Below are 17,394 nucleotides of genomic sequence, written 5' to 3'. Positions count from 1 at the left end.
TGAAGATGTGCAGGGGTAACATTAATTCTAGTGGCACCCTCATACATTGGAAAAAAATTAGCATTTTTGGGTGTGCACAATTGATTCCATGTGGCTGTATTTTATCAGTGACCTTTTTCCCCACAGGTGTCACAGGTACAGCAGCTCATTCAATTGAATGAGCTGCTGTCCTGACGTGCTCGCACAATAGTGAACCTAGACTTAAACGAACTGGTCTTGCACTGTTATAAAACAGCACAGATGAATCCATACTTGAAGTTTAGATTTTCACCCTCTAACCATTCCCTGTTCTGTTCATCTGACGTGGTGTAAGCTTAATTATATGACCGGGCTAAAGGTTTTGCCAGGAAAATATAACTCAGATGCTGTTTGTCATTTTTTGAACAGAAACACTTTTGTTATAAATTATTATGAAATTAATTAATTTAATTTTGTGTGAAAAAAGTATTGCAACTAACATGTAAAGGGGGTGTGGAACAGTTTCTGGGGACTTTTCAGTGTTCCTAATCTATGTGAAGATGACTTAACCAAACATTCCCATTATCTCTGTTTGCCAAGAGAATCATGGGATTTAAACAGTTAACAATTTAGGTTTGGGTTGTCTCCCAAAACCACTGTTCTTTTTTTCTGTTCAGGAAAAATTCCAGTCTAAATAAATCTTGTTTATTGTTTCTAATTGCAAACTTTTTTTCAGATCTTTAAGTATATTAATTGTTGCACTTGTAACAAAAAACAACTGTTCAATAAAAATGACTTGATTAAAATATATATAAATATCCAAATAGCAATTTTCTTTGTATAATTTATATACAAAGAAGACATTCTTTCATAGTAAATACAGTCTGCTTCCATATCCTTCTATAAAAGCTGATAGATTGATAGATAGACAGACAGACAGACAGACAGACAGACAGACAGACAGACAGATAGATAGATAGATAGATAGATAGATAGATAGATTCAACTGAAATCAGGCCTGGACTATGCACATTTTATATATTCTGAACTTCCAGTAAAAGTACAATAAAAGAACCCATATTCACTTCTGCAGCTATAGGCATTGTGGAGAAATTAACCTTCAAAATTCAGAACAGAGGTTGTCCTACACACAAGCTATGCTCTCCTTCTCTCCTTTCCTCTTGTCCATTCACAGAATGCATTGGGGTTGGTTTACTAAAACTGAAGAGTGCAAAATTTCCTGCAGCTCTGCATAGAAACCAATCAGCTTCCAGTATTTTTGTCAAAGCTTAGTTGAACAAGCTGACGTTAGAAGCTGATTGACTGCCACGCACAGCTGCACTATATATTGCGTTCTCCAGTTTTAGTAAATCAACCCCATTGTATTTTTTGGATGCTTCATGGAATAAAAAGTATTTTGTGACCAGACAAGAGGAGAGAAGGGGTGAGCAAAAGACAGGATGGCTGCCGTGTAGGAGAGCCGCATGTGACCTGCTGAGGGCCGGAAGTATATTGGCGCTCAATAAAAGTGTAAATTGTAAATAATGGGCAGCAATATACCTGAGATTTAACCATTTATAACTCAGTAGATTTTTTCTTTAAGTTTTTTTTCTTGGAGGTCTTGTTCCTCTGGATGGTTTTGTGCATGGAACTCCGCTCCACATAGTTTCAGGAGAACCAGGTCTGCAGTCCACATTTGCAGTCTATTAAATAAACCAGATTTTCCTGTTCATCACTAGAAACATGAGAGAAAGACAAAAAAGAATATAGGTACAATGCCATTTACTAAAACAATTGTCTAGTCACTAGTAGAGTTAGACTACACTAAGACCCAAGGCAAGGTAGCACTAACCAACCCAAAAAATCCAGGTTCATGCTACTGTGAACCTGAATTACAACCTCTCCTTGCTGCCCCTTGGTCTGATCTATGTGTCTGTAAATGCTGTTCATGCTTACATCTTACACATGGATTCACAGAATTGTCTGACACAGTTAATAATGTGCTCCCCTACATGACAGTGTGCTGAAACGGCATGCTGTTTATCCCTGTAGTACAATAGCTGGCAATCAAGACTGGTGTCTAATCTTCTACATTGGAATAATCCCAATCTTCCATTTCATACCCATGGCCTATTCTCTCCAATAAAAACAATTCACTAAGTGCTCGGATTGTCAGGAGAGTGGCATTATAGACGCCTGCAGCTTCTAAAGCCATTTTACATGAAATCTGTCAATCAATAACCCTGTTTGAACTGAATTGATTGAGTCAAGTCGGGTAGGAATGAATCAATTATTCTGTCTGAACTATTCTTTTTAAATATGCTAATCCAGTTCAAAGTGTAAAGCAGCTCCAATCAAAAGGAAGCACAGTGTAATGTAAGCAGTTCAAAGCCCACATAAAACAATAATAGTGATTATGGTATGGTCTATGTATGGTCTATAATTCTAGACATTACAAAAACACGGTTGCAGGATATGAACAAGCATTATAAGGCTTAACATTTGTTCATTTTTATCTTATATATCTTAGTATTTCCTTTTGTAGACCAAAATACGAAAAGGAGTGCAGTGCTAATAAATTTAGGATCATCAAAATATATTCACCAGTACAATTCTTGCTGTTAATTTGCAAGGGTCAAAAACTGTTCTGATGGACAGGTTTCTTTTGGTACCTTTAGATAATGTTGTCAATTATGTCCAATTTCACATGGTATACTGCAGCTTTCCTAAACAAGCACAGGAAAGAATTCTTTATTCATAGGTAATCACTTTATAAAGCAAAGCAGCATTTTTATTATTACTGTATGTGTCAGAACAGAGAGGGGATAACAATAGTACAGCAAGTAATTTAAATCAAAGCATAATGTACCATATACTGTACTCACACACACACAAAAACAATCATCATAGTGGCTTAAATAATAATTTTCAGCGTTAATGACACTCACCAAGCCAAAATGCCCAACTCAAATAAGCAAATGTTTATGTCCTCAGTTGCACATGACAGTACCCTGTAATGATTTGTCATTCTTGCTTATGGAGAGATACAGGAAACTAGGTATAGGTACTGCATTGTGGGAAACCTATACCTATATAACATATCATTCCCCCTATCCTTGGTTATGATAGGCCTCTGTTCAGGAAATGGAACATGTGTGTGTGTGTGTGCGCACACGCGTGCGCATGTGCACTGCAAAGTTTTACTAAGATACCAGAGATCTGAGAAAATAATTTGTTACACAGTTACTGACAGGTCCTTGACCTCACTTTTTCTAGGACTACTTGGTCTATTACTTGTCCCAATCCATAATTGGATACTAAAGCAATAGTAGCACAGGGATCAGGTTATCCCTACATTCTCTCTCTCTCTCTCTCTTTCTGCTGTGTTGGATTTACAGAACTGTACAAAGACATTGAGCTGTTGAAGCACATTTAAAAATACTTTGAATATTTTTTTTAATTCATATATAATACCATGAAATACGGTATGGGTTTTCTATATCTGTCTACAGATCTACTAAAAAAAATGACCTATTGACATACTCTACTTTTTTATTTTGCTTAGGTATTCACATCACATGGTCCCTGGTCCTCCGGGTCCTCACACAACTGGAATCCCTCATCCCGCTATTGTCAATCCTCAGGTTAAACAAGAACACCCCCACAGTGACAATGACTTAATGCATGTGTAAGTCAAGTTTACATCCTTATGAATTAACACTTTCTGTTAAGGTAATGTATTATTTTTCAGTGATTTATTTTTTCAGAGAGAGAGCGATCAGCTTGATGCAAATAATGAGATCTGTTAATGATTTGACAGACCTTGCTTTGCTTGCTCTGTTTTCATTGTATGTATACATTGTCTCATTGAAAACAATGCACTTTCTGTGTGGCAGCTATCTTATTATCTATAAGGTGACAAGTGATTGCAAACTGAGTTTTTGTTTGCTAAGGGGTCAATATAGAAATCACTATATTTAATGTGATAGCACAAATATGGGTGAACAAGTGAAAGTGGCCTGGAATAAGTCTTTAGGGTAAACACAGAAATAATATATAAAAAAGTGGTCAATAAATATTTTTTATGATATGTACAATGCAGTAACTTGCTGATTGGCTTCCATTTGTTAATTCAGTCTGCACACCGATCTTTGCCTTATTGACATATGTGTGATCATATATATTTAGAATGGTACCAGATTCTGATCAGAGTCTTTCTACTCTTGTGAATTTATCTCATATTGTTCAGAGCATACTATTGATTCAGTCTAAAACACACTAGAGAGTTTTGTTCTTGTAATTATAATATTTTACAATGATTGAATGTGTAAAACCTGGTAACCTTTGATGAAAGGGACAGTCTCCTAGAAGTGTTATTTTAGCTTAACTCCGCTAAGATTTTTTTTTAAGGGCCCCTAGGTGGGTTTTGCCATAATGTATTAGTATGCACCACATATTAGCACAGTATGGCAGACTTTCCATCCAAATTAGCCCTCCAGCTATGCAATGTGATCAATCTGGCAGGTGCTGGGCACATCCATGTTCGCCTGGTCTTTCTTCCGGGTTCCGTGTTTTCAGCCACCTAATTGGCGAGACCATGATGACATAACTCCCATGTATGCCCATGGGAGTCACATTACCTTGGCACAGATCTGGGTCCATGAATGTACAATGTGCTGCATATGCATGGCGCAGTGTACATGACAGCTGACAGACAGGAGGTATCTCCTGTCATAAATACCTTGCCTGTCAGCAAAGGTTTTAAAACATGGGTTTACTACCATATTAGGCTGGCCAGAGCCAGTAGCACCGGCTCTCATAATGCAATAACCCAGTGGGACATTCATACATCCATGCTCTTTAACATGGATGGAGGATTCTGTTAGATTTTTGTTTGGTTCAACAAAAAACATTTATGTGTGTATGACCAGCTTTGTTCCCTGGCTTCCTATATGTCTTCATTTCTCCATGAGCAACATCTCCTTACATAATTTTTACATCTCCTTACATAATTTTTATATCTTTGTTCCAGAATTTCATTCTGAATGCTCCATAATATAAAATGTAATATCTAACAGGGAGCATTGGACTCCTTCATAACTGCCAGAACAGCTGTGCAGACCCAAAAACTCAAGAACAGGTATATGACCAGTGAATTACCAGAAAGTTATTATAAATTGTTGGGTAGTTTAACTCTCCAACATTTATCACAAATCAAGAATGAGTTTTAGACACCTTTTATACAGGTCAGACTCCATCCTGATCAGCAGGGGATCAGCTCATAGATCCCCTGCTGATTGGAGCAGAGCAGACAGATGACATATCTCCAATAGGGCAGAGCAGGCTCTGTCCGTGCCCTCTCTGCATAAACTGAGTGGACAGAACCCGGAGGTAAAAATGTGTAAGCGTACAGCAGAGTCCGTTTGCACCCACCTGTCCATAGGGGTGGATGGACCATCCAATCAGGTCCGCCTGAACAACTGACAGGTAGACCTGAACGAACCCCCTGTGTGAAAGGTGCCTTAATCAGACTGACTACTTAATAATCTGACCAGTTATAGGTGTCGGTAGCAGCCAAACTATTGTTTCCAAACACACCTGGAGCTACAGTGAGGCTGATTTACTATAGAAGTTGAGACTTTTTACTCAATAAATTTAATGTGTTAATGTTGTGTTCCAAATTATACACAGATGAAGAAAATAAACAGGAATTAGCTTTTTAGATAATTAGGTTATTGAAGAAAATCTTCAATTTATTAAGGTAAGATCCTCAATATCTTTAGTAAATCATTCTCAGTTTTTCCTAATCAATGAAAAACCCCGGTATTAGTGAAACCTTTTCTCTTCAGAAAAGACCTAACCTCCACTTAACAACTGTATATGTATTTTCTCCATCAGCTTACCCCCACAGTTATTACCTTTTGTATCAATTGACGCTCCCCTTTTAGATTGTAAGCTCTAATGATCAGGGCCCTCTGATTCCTCCTATATTGAATTGTATTGTAACCGTATTGTCTGCCCTCACGTTGTAATGCTCTGCGCAAACTGTTGGTGCTATATGAATCCTGTATAGTAATAAAGAACTCTGGGGTTCATTTACTAATGCAGTGGAAGCTGTTCACCTATCAAATCAATGTTCATTTTGCAAAGGAAGTGTTGATACATAAGGCGAAGCTGTGTTTATTTTCAATATCCAATAATGCACTAGCAAAAATATTTTTTCCCTGGCACATGACTGGGTATTGAAAGTGAACACACTTTGAATTTGCAATGTGAACATTCACTTCATAAGTGAACAGTCTCTACTTCTTTAGAAAATCAACCACGTGTTTTTTTGGAAATGTAAAACACCTCCCCTCCCTTAAAGTGGTTCTTTTTTTTTCACCTTAATGCTTTCTGTGCATTAAGGTAAAACACCTTCTGCATGCAGACCCCCCCCCCCCCCCTCAGTCCCCCTTAAATATTTACCTGAGGCCAATCACTATCTGGCGATGTGCAGAAGAGCAGCAGCTCTCGTCTCTCCCTCTCTCCTCATTGGACAATCACAGCCAGTGAGGAGAGCGCACAGAACAGGGCTGAGCCATGCTCTGTATGTTTCCAGCTTGGGAGCGAGCACGCACTAGAGCCCCCATGGTGAGTGGTTTGCTATGGGGGCACTCGGCAGGAGAGAGGAGCCAGGAGCACCAGCAGGGGACATGAAAAAAGAAGGGTCGGGGATGCTGTGTGCAAAACCATTGCACAGTATGTATGAAATGTTTGTTATTTTAAAGGAAAACAAATCTGTTTAGAATCACTTTTACTTCATATATCTTTTGTACACTCCAGTGTCTATGTTTTTCCACTAGAGTATCTGATTCTTCAAGCTCTGTCCTAATGTTGTGTTCCTCCTGATAGCTTCCATATAGCCAACACAGTAGTTAAATGGTTAGCCTGTTTGCCTTTATGCTCAGGGTATTGGGTTTAAATCCCGCCAAGGATACTCTCTGTGTAGACTTTGGCAAATATATAGCAGCAGGTTAATGAACAAACTACCTCTCAGATTGCCACTACAGTGTTTTAGGGATAGTAAAGTTGGCCACACAATAGTAGAATTTTGTTATAAAATGTTCATTTTAAGAACGTTCCTTTGATTTTCTAACCATTAGTGTGGCCAAATTGACATTTGTTTTTGACAGTAGTGACAAGAAAATTTGAAGGAGCGAGAAGGAAAATTTTTCTGGAATGAACGAATTTCTAACAGTGAATGTGGTTTTAGTTTAAGAAATTATATTCATTCTAAAATTGAATGTTAAAAGCAAATGCAAGTTTTAAGTAGATTCCTCAAATCATTGAATGTACTGAGAATTGTTGCATGAAGATCTATAGAAATATTAGTATGATTGTTCGTTCAGAAATCTAGCAGTGTATGACCAGCTTTAAAAACAGAGACTTACTGTATGTGAATGGATCTACTGTATGTATACTGTAAAGTGCTATACTGAGACACCTACATAAGAGCTTCAGGTAGATAGTGTACAGCTAAACTATTTTCATTTTAAGATATCATTTCTATAAACTTCCACGGTGATTTAAATACATTGTTCTTCAAGTTTCTCCAACTACTAAACCATATTATCCCTATTTTTGCATGTTGATCAACCTAGTTTGTCCCTTTCCATCATTTAGGAAAACTCATCATGAACAGAGAAAAGAGCAGGAGCCAAAAAGACCTCATATAAAGAAGCCGCTGAACGCTTTCATGTTGTATATGAAAGAGATGAGAGCGAATGTCGTAGCGGAGTGTACGCTTAAAGAAAGTGCCGCCATCAATCAGATTCTCGGCAGAAGGGTGAGCTTTTGGGCTTTCTGTTTATCTTTGCTAACCCGGCGTCTGCTTTACAAAACAGTGCCGACTGTCCTTCTGACGCTGCCTTATTCACTGATGACTGCGCTGTTGCTTGGCAACCTGTAAATACAAAGTAAATGAGGAAGTGAACGTCCAGCTTTTTCATTTCGGTTACTTGTCCCAGGCGATTCATTTATAATGTACCAAGAACCAATTTGCTCCAGAAAAGCCTTTGTACATTTTCCAGTAGGCTAGTTTGTTTCCTGTGTTCTAATGGTAGGGTATTTCAATGGCATATCGCTTTTTATTTCACTTCTATGCCATTTGTATTTACTGCAGTACGTTGTGATGTGTTAGAATGCGTCAGATGCATTGCACTGCATTCAAAGGCAACATGATCTATTTTTTTTAGCGCACACCAACCCAGTGCAATAGCATCTTGTTATTTGTCATGATGGTGTTGGGCTATGTAGCCCAGTGAAGCCCATGTTCCCGAATCCTTGCATTTAAATTTGTCCAACCTGCAGAAAGACATACAGTTTCTGCATTCTTAAATTGTGTGATTTTCTGCATGTAAATATTTGGGAGAATCAGAAAATGCTGAATTGGCAATTCTCCACTGGTCACTCTTCAAAATTGCCACTGTTAAAGGCTGAGTTCACGCTACTGTGATGCACTTTTGATGCGATTTTCAGTGTGATTATGTAGTGATGCGACTTTGGATGTAGTTTGCATATTCTATGTAGCCATATCACACTGAAATTGCACCTAAGTAGCACAGGAACCTTTTACAAAATTGCAGTGATGTGAACAGGCACCATTGAAAATAATATGATTTCCTTTGCGATTCTGTACAACTCAAGTCCCATCATAAATTGCATCAGTGTGAACCAGCACAAAATAAAAGAGTATGCATTGTATAAGATCTAGTTATAAAACACAGAATGTAGCAACACATCTACGGTTGTTTACAATATATTGGTACATATATGCTATGTTATATAGAATGCTATTTATTAGACTTATTATCTAAATTTTGCAGTGACTTAAAAAACAAAATAAGCCCTCATGCACACTGGATGTTTTTACAGCGGCTGTTTTTGGCTTTTGACGTTTTTTTCTACAGCCAGTAAACCCCCCAGCATGTTATCCTATGTGTCCATGCACACATAGACTGTAATCAATGTTTTTTGGCTGGGACGTTTTTTGGCTGGAAAAAAAACCCGGAACTAGTGGATTTCTAGAGGAGTTTTTTAGCTGTAAAAACGCTCTAACGCTAAAAAAAGTATCAAAACATGTTAAAACGCCGCAAACCGGTGTTTTTGGACTTTTTTTTGACCAAAAAAAAAAATTTGTGGGGGAAAAAACCTCTAAAAACCACAAACATGGGAAAATGCTGCTTATTGTGGCAAAACGCTGCTAAACGCTAATGCAAAAACGTTAAACAAAGCTGAAAAACTCACATTTTTGTGACTTTACACAGCTAATGTTACCAGCATTATCAAAATGTCCAGTGTGCATGAGGGCTGAAGTATGCACCAATATGAATAGTCCACTACCCAAAAAAGTTTGCTATCCTGTATTTTCTTAGCAAGCATATCTATTGGAAAAAATATATGGTAAATGGTTAATTTTCCAACAGAAAGTAGAATTTTCACTTTGTAAAAACAAAGTGAAGCTGTGTTCACTACAATCATCTAGTTCATAAAATTTTTTTCATATCTCTTACAAATGATTGTGTAAACATGACTTCTCTGCATTCGCTAAGCTAAGGATAGTCATACATGTTAAAGTTTCTTTGGTTTGGCCCTGCAGGTTGAATGAGAGCAATGTACAAAAAGAAAAAGAAAAAGCACCAAACTCTTTTTAAAATAAATAAACTACGTGTCAGCAGCAACACCCACCCAAAAAAATATATACACAAACAATTAATTTGGCAAAGTGAACAAAATCTCATAAGGGTATGCGCTAAATAAATATATATATATATATATATATATGTATATCACCATATATTAAGTGTCCAAAAAATGAAATAGTGTCCAAAAAATAAACTCAAAATATTCTCTGTGACTTCATAACACTGTGAATAATCCACCACCAAATGAATTGAATAAACTCACCAGAGCTATATGCTGATCAAATTATAAACCAGCAATAACGCTTGTGCTCTGGAAGCGGTGAATAAACGATGTCCAGATATTAGATGTGGTAATTCTTAATCACGTCCAGGTAATCAATAATGGTGAATCAGTATGAGGAATAACGTATCACTACCAAGAGCAATACTCTGCAGCCAAGGATTTTCTGATGAATCTCTCCATTTAATTCCATACCTCCATATATGTATGAATCACACTCAGGAACAAAGAAAAAAACATAATGGTGCAGTACATTTAAAACATAGGAAAATTTAATAAATACTCAAACAACTCACAGACAAGGTGTCCAGACAGACACCAGCTTAATCAGCAATGCACAGTAATAAGGTGAGAACAATCCCCGCTCACTGCGGATCACCTCCGGCAAACAATAGGAAAAGAATGTTCTGACGTCAACATCCAGTAGGCCACTGGAGAATATTTTGAGCTTATTTTTTGGACACTATTTCATTTTTTGGACACTTAATATATGGTGATATACATATAGATATATATATATTTATTTAGCGCATACCCTTATGAGATTTTGAATGAGAGCAATCACTTGATTGCCCCCTTTACTCAAAACAGTGTGGATAGAGGAATCTCCTCTGATGGTTGTTGTATTCAGACAGACTCAGCACATGTGACTGTCTGAATATTAACCTCCCTGGCGGTATGATTATTTCAGATTTTTGGTGCTGAAAGCGGTACCATTTTTTTGCATGGAAATATGTATTTTTTTTATTGTAGGCTGTAATTTTTAGGAAAAACTCACTGAAATCTGTCCGAACAAGAGTCTAGTAAACATCCCGGGTATGATAAAATTTGAAACACAAAATCATAAATTATAATTTAATAAATAATCATAAAAATAATATAAAAATAATAAAAAATTAAATTCAATAATATAATCAAACCAAAAACACTGAAATGTGAAATAGAGCGCCAAGTTAGCACATTGCTGAGCTCAGTCGCAAAATCGTTTTCAGTTTCTGATGACGAATTTCCCCCACGAATCATTATCACTCAATTCTGTAAGTGGTTCTGATTTACTATCGCTGTTCTCTAGCTGATCTAAACCACTTTTGACCTAAAGGGACACTTTTTGGACGCCATGGACATTTCTCAGTTTCCAGGCAGAAAGAACAGACAAAATGCAGGCAGGGCGCAGGACAAAGCAGTGGGGACAAGATGTATGTGAAATAGGTTGAAACAGCAATGTTTTACTGTGTAAAATGAAAAAAAAAAAAATGACATTTTTTAAAATTTTTAAATTTCCCGCCGCCGCCGTCCCGACGTCACAGGGACAGGACACAGAAGCCGGATGCCGGCATCGGCCGGAGGAGATGGCCGGGGACGCTGCAGGGGACACATCGTGGGAGCGCAGGGTAAGGTAAGTGAAGAACACATGCCGGAGCAGTGCTGCATGGTATTCCCGAGTGTAGCTCGGGGTTACCGCTTTTGGTACTGAAATGTTACCCCGAGCTACACTCGGGAATACCGCCAAGGAGGTTAAACAGTGACTTCATGTGGTTGGATGCAGTCGCTATTCGGCTGACAATTTTTCACAAGGCTCCTTCCATTTTTCAGTCGAAGTTTGTTAAGCCATGGGGTGCCAACAGGGCCACCCACGGCTTAAATTTCAGCCAGTTCAACAGGAAGCGTGCAAAAGTCAAGCCATGCAACATTCACTTTACAAAGTAATTTTGCGACGTGAATAATTCTACTTCCTTTAGTAAATCAACGCCAACACATATGTAAGTATTCAAAATACTACCCAACTAAAAACATTTAAAAACACATACAGCTATCTTGAAGTGGAAACCAGCTCAATAATTTGTAAATAATTTACTTAGGCTCCATGCTCACTAGCGTTCATTTAAGCTCCTAGAAGCTGTTATTTGTATTTTTGTTCTGCTCCTAGAAGCTAAATAGTGTTCTCCTATGTATCCATGCACACTATTTTAGTCTGTTAGCATTTTTTGAGCTTCAGTGTCTAGGGGCAGAAAAAAAATTGTTTTTGTAGAGTTTTTTGGTGTGTTTTTTCTAGCTAAACACTACTAAAACACTTCTAACAGCTTTTTTTCTAGCTTTTCTTTCCCTCTACATGTACTGTAAAAACACTAATAAAATGCTAATGCTCTTAAACGCTTCTGAACTTCTAAAAAATTCTATTACCAGCGTTTTTATCCAGCGTTTTTTCCAGCATTTTTTTAAGCTTAAAAAAAATGCTAGTGTGCATGGAGCTTTAAAGCTTGCACAAGCAGGACTTCTTCTATGATGTGCCTTGTAACTGGTGTGTGTTTTTTTGTTTTGTTTGTTGCTATACAGTTGTAGGCATTTATTTTAGGAAATCTGTTATGTATTGGTGTTACATGTTGTAAATTAGTAATGTTATTAATAATTTGTAGTTAACTCTGGAGAAAAAGAAATGTAATCTCCAAACACTGAAAGGTTTCTTCACAGTAAGAGCTGTGAAAATGTGGAATAGACTCCCTCAAGAGTTGGTTCTGGCCAGCTCAGTGGATTGCTTCAAAAAAGGCCTGGATTCTTTCTTAGATACACAGAATATAACTGGATACTAACATTTATAGGTAAAGTTGATCCAGGGAACATCTGATTGCCTCTCGGGGGATCAGGAAGGAATTTTTTCCCCTCCAGGAGCAAATTGGATCTTGCTTTGCTGGGGTTTTTGCCTTCCTCTGGATTAACTGTGGGTATAGGATTATAACTTTTTTTTTTAATGGTTAAACTGGATGGACTTTTATCTTTTTTCAGCCAGACTAACTATGTAATTATGTAGCTCAGTAGCTAGGGGATGCTATGTCCTGCATGAAGAGGTCTCTTTATTTTGACTATGTGTGCCACTGGCTGTAATAATCCCAACTTGACTAAGTGATGTAAAATCACTGACTCACTGCATTTCAGGATTATTTCCTGTGACTCTCAGACTTCCAGGAAAAGTTATGATGACACTGTTTGTCATGTTAAGACAACCAAGAAACATGAAGCACCACTAAATCTTAACTTAACCACTTAACAATATATTTAGGTAAAATAAAAGATTTAAAAAAATCAAAATACTATATTTTACGCATTTTACACATTTCACAGTTCAGCTGCCTAATTTTCCATAAGATGGGAAGGCTTTGTAGTCTGAACGTAATCAGTAATAATCTCAAATGGTCTGACTTCTAAGGAGATTTCTGCCCCAAAAGTACCGCATTTTTCGCTCCATAAGACGCACCTGACCATAAGATGCACCTAGGTTTTAGAGGGGAAAAACAAGAAAAAAAAATATTCTGAACCAATGGACTGCAGACACAGTACAGGAGATGACCAGAGACTGCGGACACAGTACAAGAGATGACCAGAGACTGCGGACACAGTACAGGGGATGACCAGAGACTGCGGACACAGTACAGGAAATGACCAGAGACTGCGAACATAGTGCAGGGGATGACCAGAGACTGCGGACACAGTACAGGAGATGACCAGAGACTGCGGACACAGTACAGGAGATGACCAGAGACTGCGCACACAGTACAGGAGATGACCAGAGACTGCGGACACAGTACAGGAGATGACCAGAGACTGCGGACACAGTACAGGAGATGACCAGAGACTGCGCACACAGTACAGGAGATGACCAGAGACTGCGCACACAGTACAGGAGATGACCAGAGACTGCGGACACAGTACAGGAGATGACCAGAGACTGCGGACACAGTACAGGAGATGACCAGAGACTGCGGACACAGTGCAGGAGATGACCAGAGACTGCGGACACAGTGCAGGGGATGACCAGAGACTGCGGACATAGTGCAGGGGATGACCAGAGACTGCGGACACAGTGCGGGGGATGACCAGAGACTGCGGACACAGTGCAGGAGATGACCAGAGACTGCAGACACAGTACAGGGGATGACTAAGAGACTGCGGACACAGTACAGGGGATGACTAAGAGACTGCGGACATAGTACAGGAGATGACCAGAGACTGCAGACACAGTACAGGGGATGACCAGAGACTGCAGACAGTACAGGGGATGACCAGAGACTGCAGACAGTGCAGGGGATGACCAGAGACTGCAGACAGTGCAGGGAATGACCAGAGACTGCAGACAGTGCAGGAGATGACCAGAGACTGCTGACCTTTGGGGAGGGAGGGGGAGCGGGTACCTGAATTTGTCAGGTACCCGCTCCCACTTCCGCGGAGTTGTCCTTCCTTCCTTCTTCCCGGGCCGGCTTCTGTGACAGCCGGGTGCCCACTGTGCATGCGCGAGAAGCGCTGCGCTTTGTGAATGGCCCGGCGCCTTCTGGGACCTGTCATGTGTCCCAGAAGACACCGGATCATTCACAAAGCGCAGCACATGCACAGTGGGCACCCGGCTGTCACAGAAGCCAGCGCGGGAAGACTGTGCAGCGCTGGAGCAAGGAACAGGTAAGGCCCTGCAGGAGAGAACAGCTGAGCGGCCGGCCCGGTATTCTGACATGGTGGCTGCAGAAATACCGGACCGGCCACTTTATATTCGCTCCATAAGACGCACTGACATTTCCCCCCCCCTTTTTTGGGGGGAAAAAAGTGCGTCTTATGGAGCGTAAAATACGATATATTTCCATGACTTTAAGTTTTTTAAGCTTAGTTTTTTTTTCCTTAAAGTGAACTTATGTCTGAGCTCTATGCACATTAAAGTATTACCAAGCCGTACAAGCTCATGTGGTAAAAGCACTTTACAACAAGCTGTAATTCACCAGTGTGCTTATAGGCATTGTGGAAAAATTAATCTTCGAAGGTCACAACAGAGGCACTGAAATCACAGCTCTTTTACGTTATATTTTGTATCTTTTACGTTATATCTTTTATGTTATATGGAGAGCAGAAACATGTCAGCCTACCACCTTTTTAATGTAATTGCACAGTAGGTCATTTTAAATTGTTGGAAGCTGACTAAAACTAAACTTTAGAGTCTCTGTTGATGATCTTTGAGGATGAATTACAGTAAATACAGCTACATAGGCTTGTTTAGGAGCACTTTACCACTTCTTAGGAATATGTTTTGCACTTCAACACACATTTTGTCTTGAAGTGACTGTTGCTAAAAGTATGCGGATATCACAAAGCTCTTGCTTCTCCTGAGGCTGAGCCACCTTTGCTCCCTGATAAGGGAGTAAAATGCAAGAATTTAGTAGCCCTGTCAATATCACTGTAATTGTGGGTCTGGAAAACATAACATAATCATAAAATAGTGGTTTGCAACATTCCTAAAAATGTTAGGTGAGTAAATGTTCATTAGAAGCTTCTTGAACTTCAACTCTATTTGGTTTCCATGTTACTGTACTGTTGAAGTGACATGTTCTCTGGCAGCACCCTTTTTTAGAAATGTATCAAAATTCCTCATATAAACAGGAGAACCTCATTGTAGTTTCCATACTGCTCTATGGAAACTTGGAAGAAGTGTTTCCAGCAATCCCCAGCATATTTTGGAAGGCAACAATGAACTGTGAAGAACTTTGGTAGAGTAGATCTTCTTAGTTGTCTGATGTTCCTCTGAACTAACAGTGACCTGTAACAGAAAAGTTTTGAGGGCTTCAGAGTTAGTTTGAATACACAGCATGATGTCTGTGCTGAGCCATCAATATATTCTACATTTACATGCTTTATCCCCCTTTTGCTCTGCATGACTGTGAAGAACATTTCCTCTGGTTTTATCCAAATGAAGTACAAATGAGCATTTCAGCCATGTGCTTATTTTTAGACATCACGCGAACCACACTAAAAATATAATGTACATATTAGTATAGTCATGTAAATGTAAAAAAATACATGTTAAATAAATAATTTGTTTGATAAATGCAAATCTTTACCTGTATACGTTTGTAAAACAGGTGGTGGCTGCATTTTTTTGTTTTGTTTTTTTTGTTTTATTTATTTATTTTTATTTTCTCCCAGTAATCCTACCAATACCGTTCTTTCCATCGTATGGTGACAACATTTATTCACTACACTGTATATATTAAAGAGCAGTGTTGTCACTGTAGGCTGCTTTCCTAAAAGTTGTTAATTGCAGTTCAAAGGGTAGTTGCTTTATAACTGGGAAAGCTGATAGCATTGTTAGATATTTCAGTTCAATCCACAAGAAGTTATAAAATTATATTGTAAAGCACTGAGCAAACTATTGGCACTATAAAAATCCAATATAATAATAATAATAGAAACACAAGATTTCTGAGAGGATCAACACACATTTTTCTGTACTTGCAGAAAATGTCCTTAGCCTGAATAAAGGAAACTAATGCAGCCACCATCTAAGTAATACATCTAAGTAATATACTGAATTTATGTCCTTGGTTTTAATTATAATTTAAATTGTGAATCTAGATTATACATAAACACTGCTACTGATTTCCTATTGAATATTGTTAAAGGCTAGCTAAAAAAAAAACCCTCTGCTTTCTGCTGTCTGGGTCCTCAAAGTATATTCTTCCCAGTGGGGACATAACAATAAAAATATTTGTTTTATTTTGTAATTTCACCAAAAAAAATTAAAAAACATTGGATGGAGTAGGGTTTTAAAGAAGTGAACACACTATAAGAACATTGGTCAAACATTTTGGTACAAATAACGATCGTATTATTTTCTGATAGTGTGTACACAACTTTTAACAGCTGATTCAGACCTTCCAAATGAAAATTTCCAAAGGGACAAACTCCAGTATTTTTCTCGTACCTGAACAGAATTTACAATTTTCATTTAATGTGTACTGTCTTGCACAAGAAAAATCGATATGAAAGACTGCGCATGATCGGAAACAGTAAACAACAATATAATTTATGTTCAACATTTCTACGTCCAACAAAAAAAAAAGTCTTTGTTCAAGAATTTTCATACAATTAGTACCACCCTCAAGTACAACATGCTGTTAACAATCCTATTTTCTTATAGTGTGTACCCTACTTTAGATATTTACCTTTATTACAACCCTATACCCATATATTCTGGTGGGATAGGGCAAATGATCAAAAATTTACTGGCAGGTGCAATGTGTTCTTCCTAAATTGGCTTTAATGTGTTTATGAAGTCTGGATTTTAAAGGAATTTCAAAATGTGAGTAGATAAGGATTAGAACTCCTATCAGGTTTTTATTGCTGTCTATGCCCCCCCCCCCCTCGGGGAGGTTTATCCTCTCTACTTGTCCTGCCAACCATTGTCACCAAGACTGATAGCAAGGGAAAGATCGAAAATTTTGAGAAAAGAAAAAGAGGAGAGATCTTCCATTGGGGACTATTTCTTGTAACTGCTGTCTAAATAGGGCTTTTCCTCACTTTGAAGATATTTCCTATCATTTTCTGTTGTATTTACAGGACAGGATGTGATGGGAAATCTCCCAAATGGGACAAATATGGACAAAAGCAAATATTACAAATCAGACAAGGGTTTTAATTATTCCTTCCACTTTCCAAAAT

The 17,394-nt window shown here is 38.3% G+C and overlaps 1 protein-coding gene across 3 annotated transcripts in view; it reads left to right on the top strand.

Annotated features, from left to right (window-relative positions):
* The window catches only part of LEF1 (lymphoid enhancer binding factor 1), a 178,471-nt gene that overhangs the window by 115,486 nt on the left and 45,591 nt on the right, over window positions 1–17,394 (top strand). For all 3 annotated transcript variants that reach the window (XM_089668491.1, XM_089668492.1, XM_089668493.1), the window contains exons 6-7: window positions 3,524–3,646; window positions 7,624–7,786. In XM_089668491.1, the coding sequence (XP_089524617.1) occupies window positions 3,524–3,646; window positions 7,624–7,786 (286 nt within the window). The remainder of the gene's footprint in view (window positions 1–3,523; window positions 3,647–7,623; window positions 7,787–17,394) is intronic.

The sequence above is a fragment of the Staurois parvus genome, unplaced genomic scaffold, assembly GCF_062004578.1.
Source record: "Staurois parvus isolate SC_StPar_1 unplaced genomic scaffold, SC_StPar_1.0 ptg000058l, whole genome shotgun sequence".
NCBI lineage: Eukaryota > Metazoa > Chordata > Amphibia > Anura > Ranidae > Staurois > Staurois parvus.
Note: the sequence above shows the minus strand (reverse complement) of the source record. Positions and strands in the feature narration are given on the sequence as shown.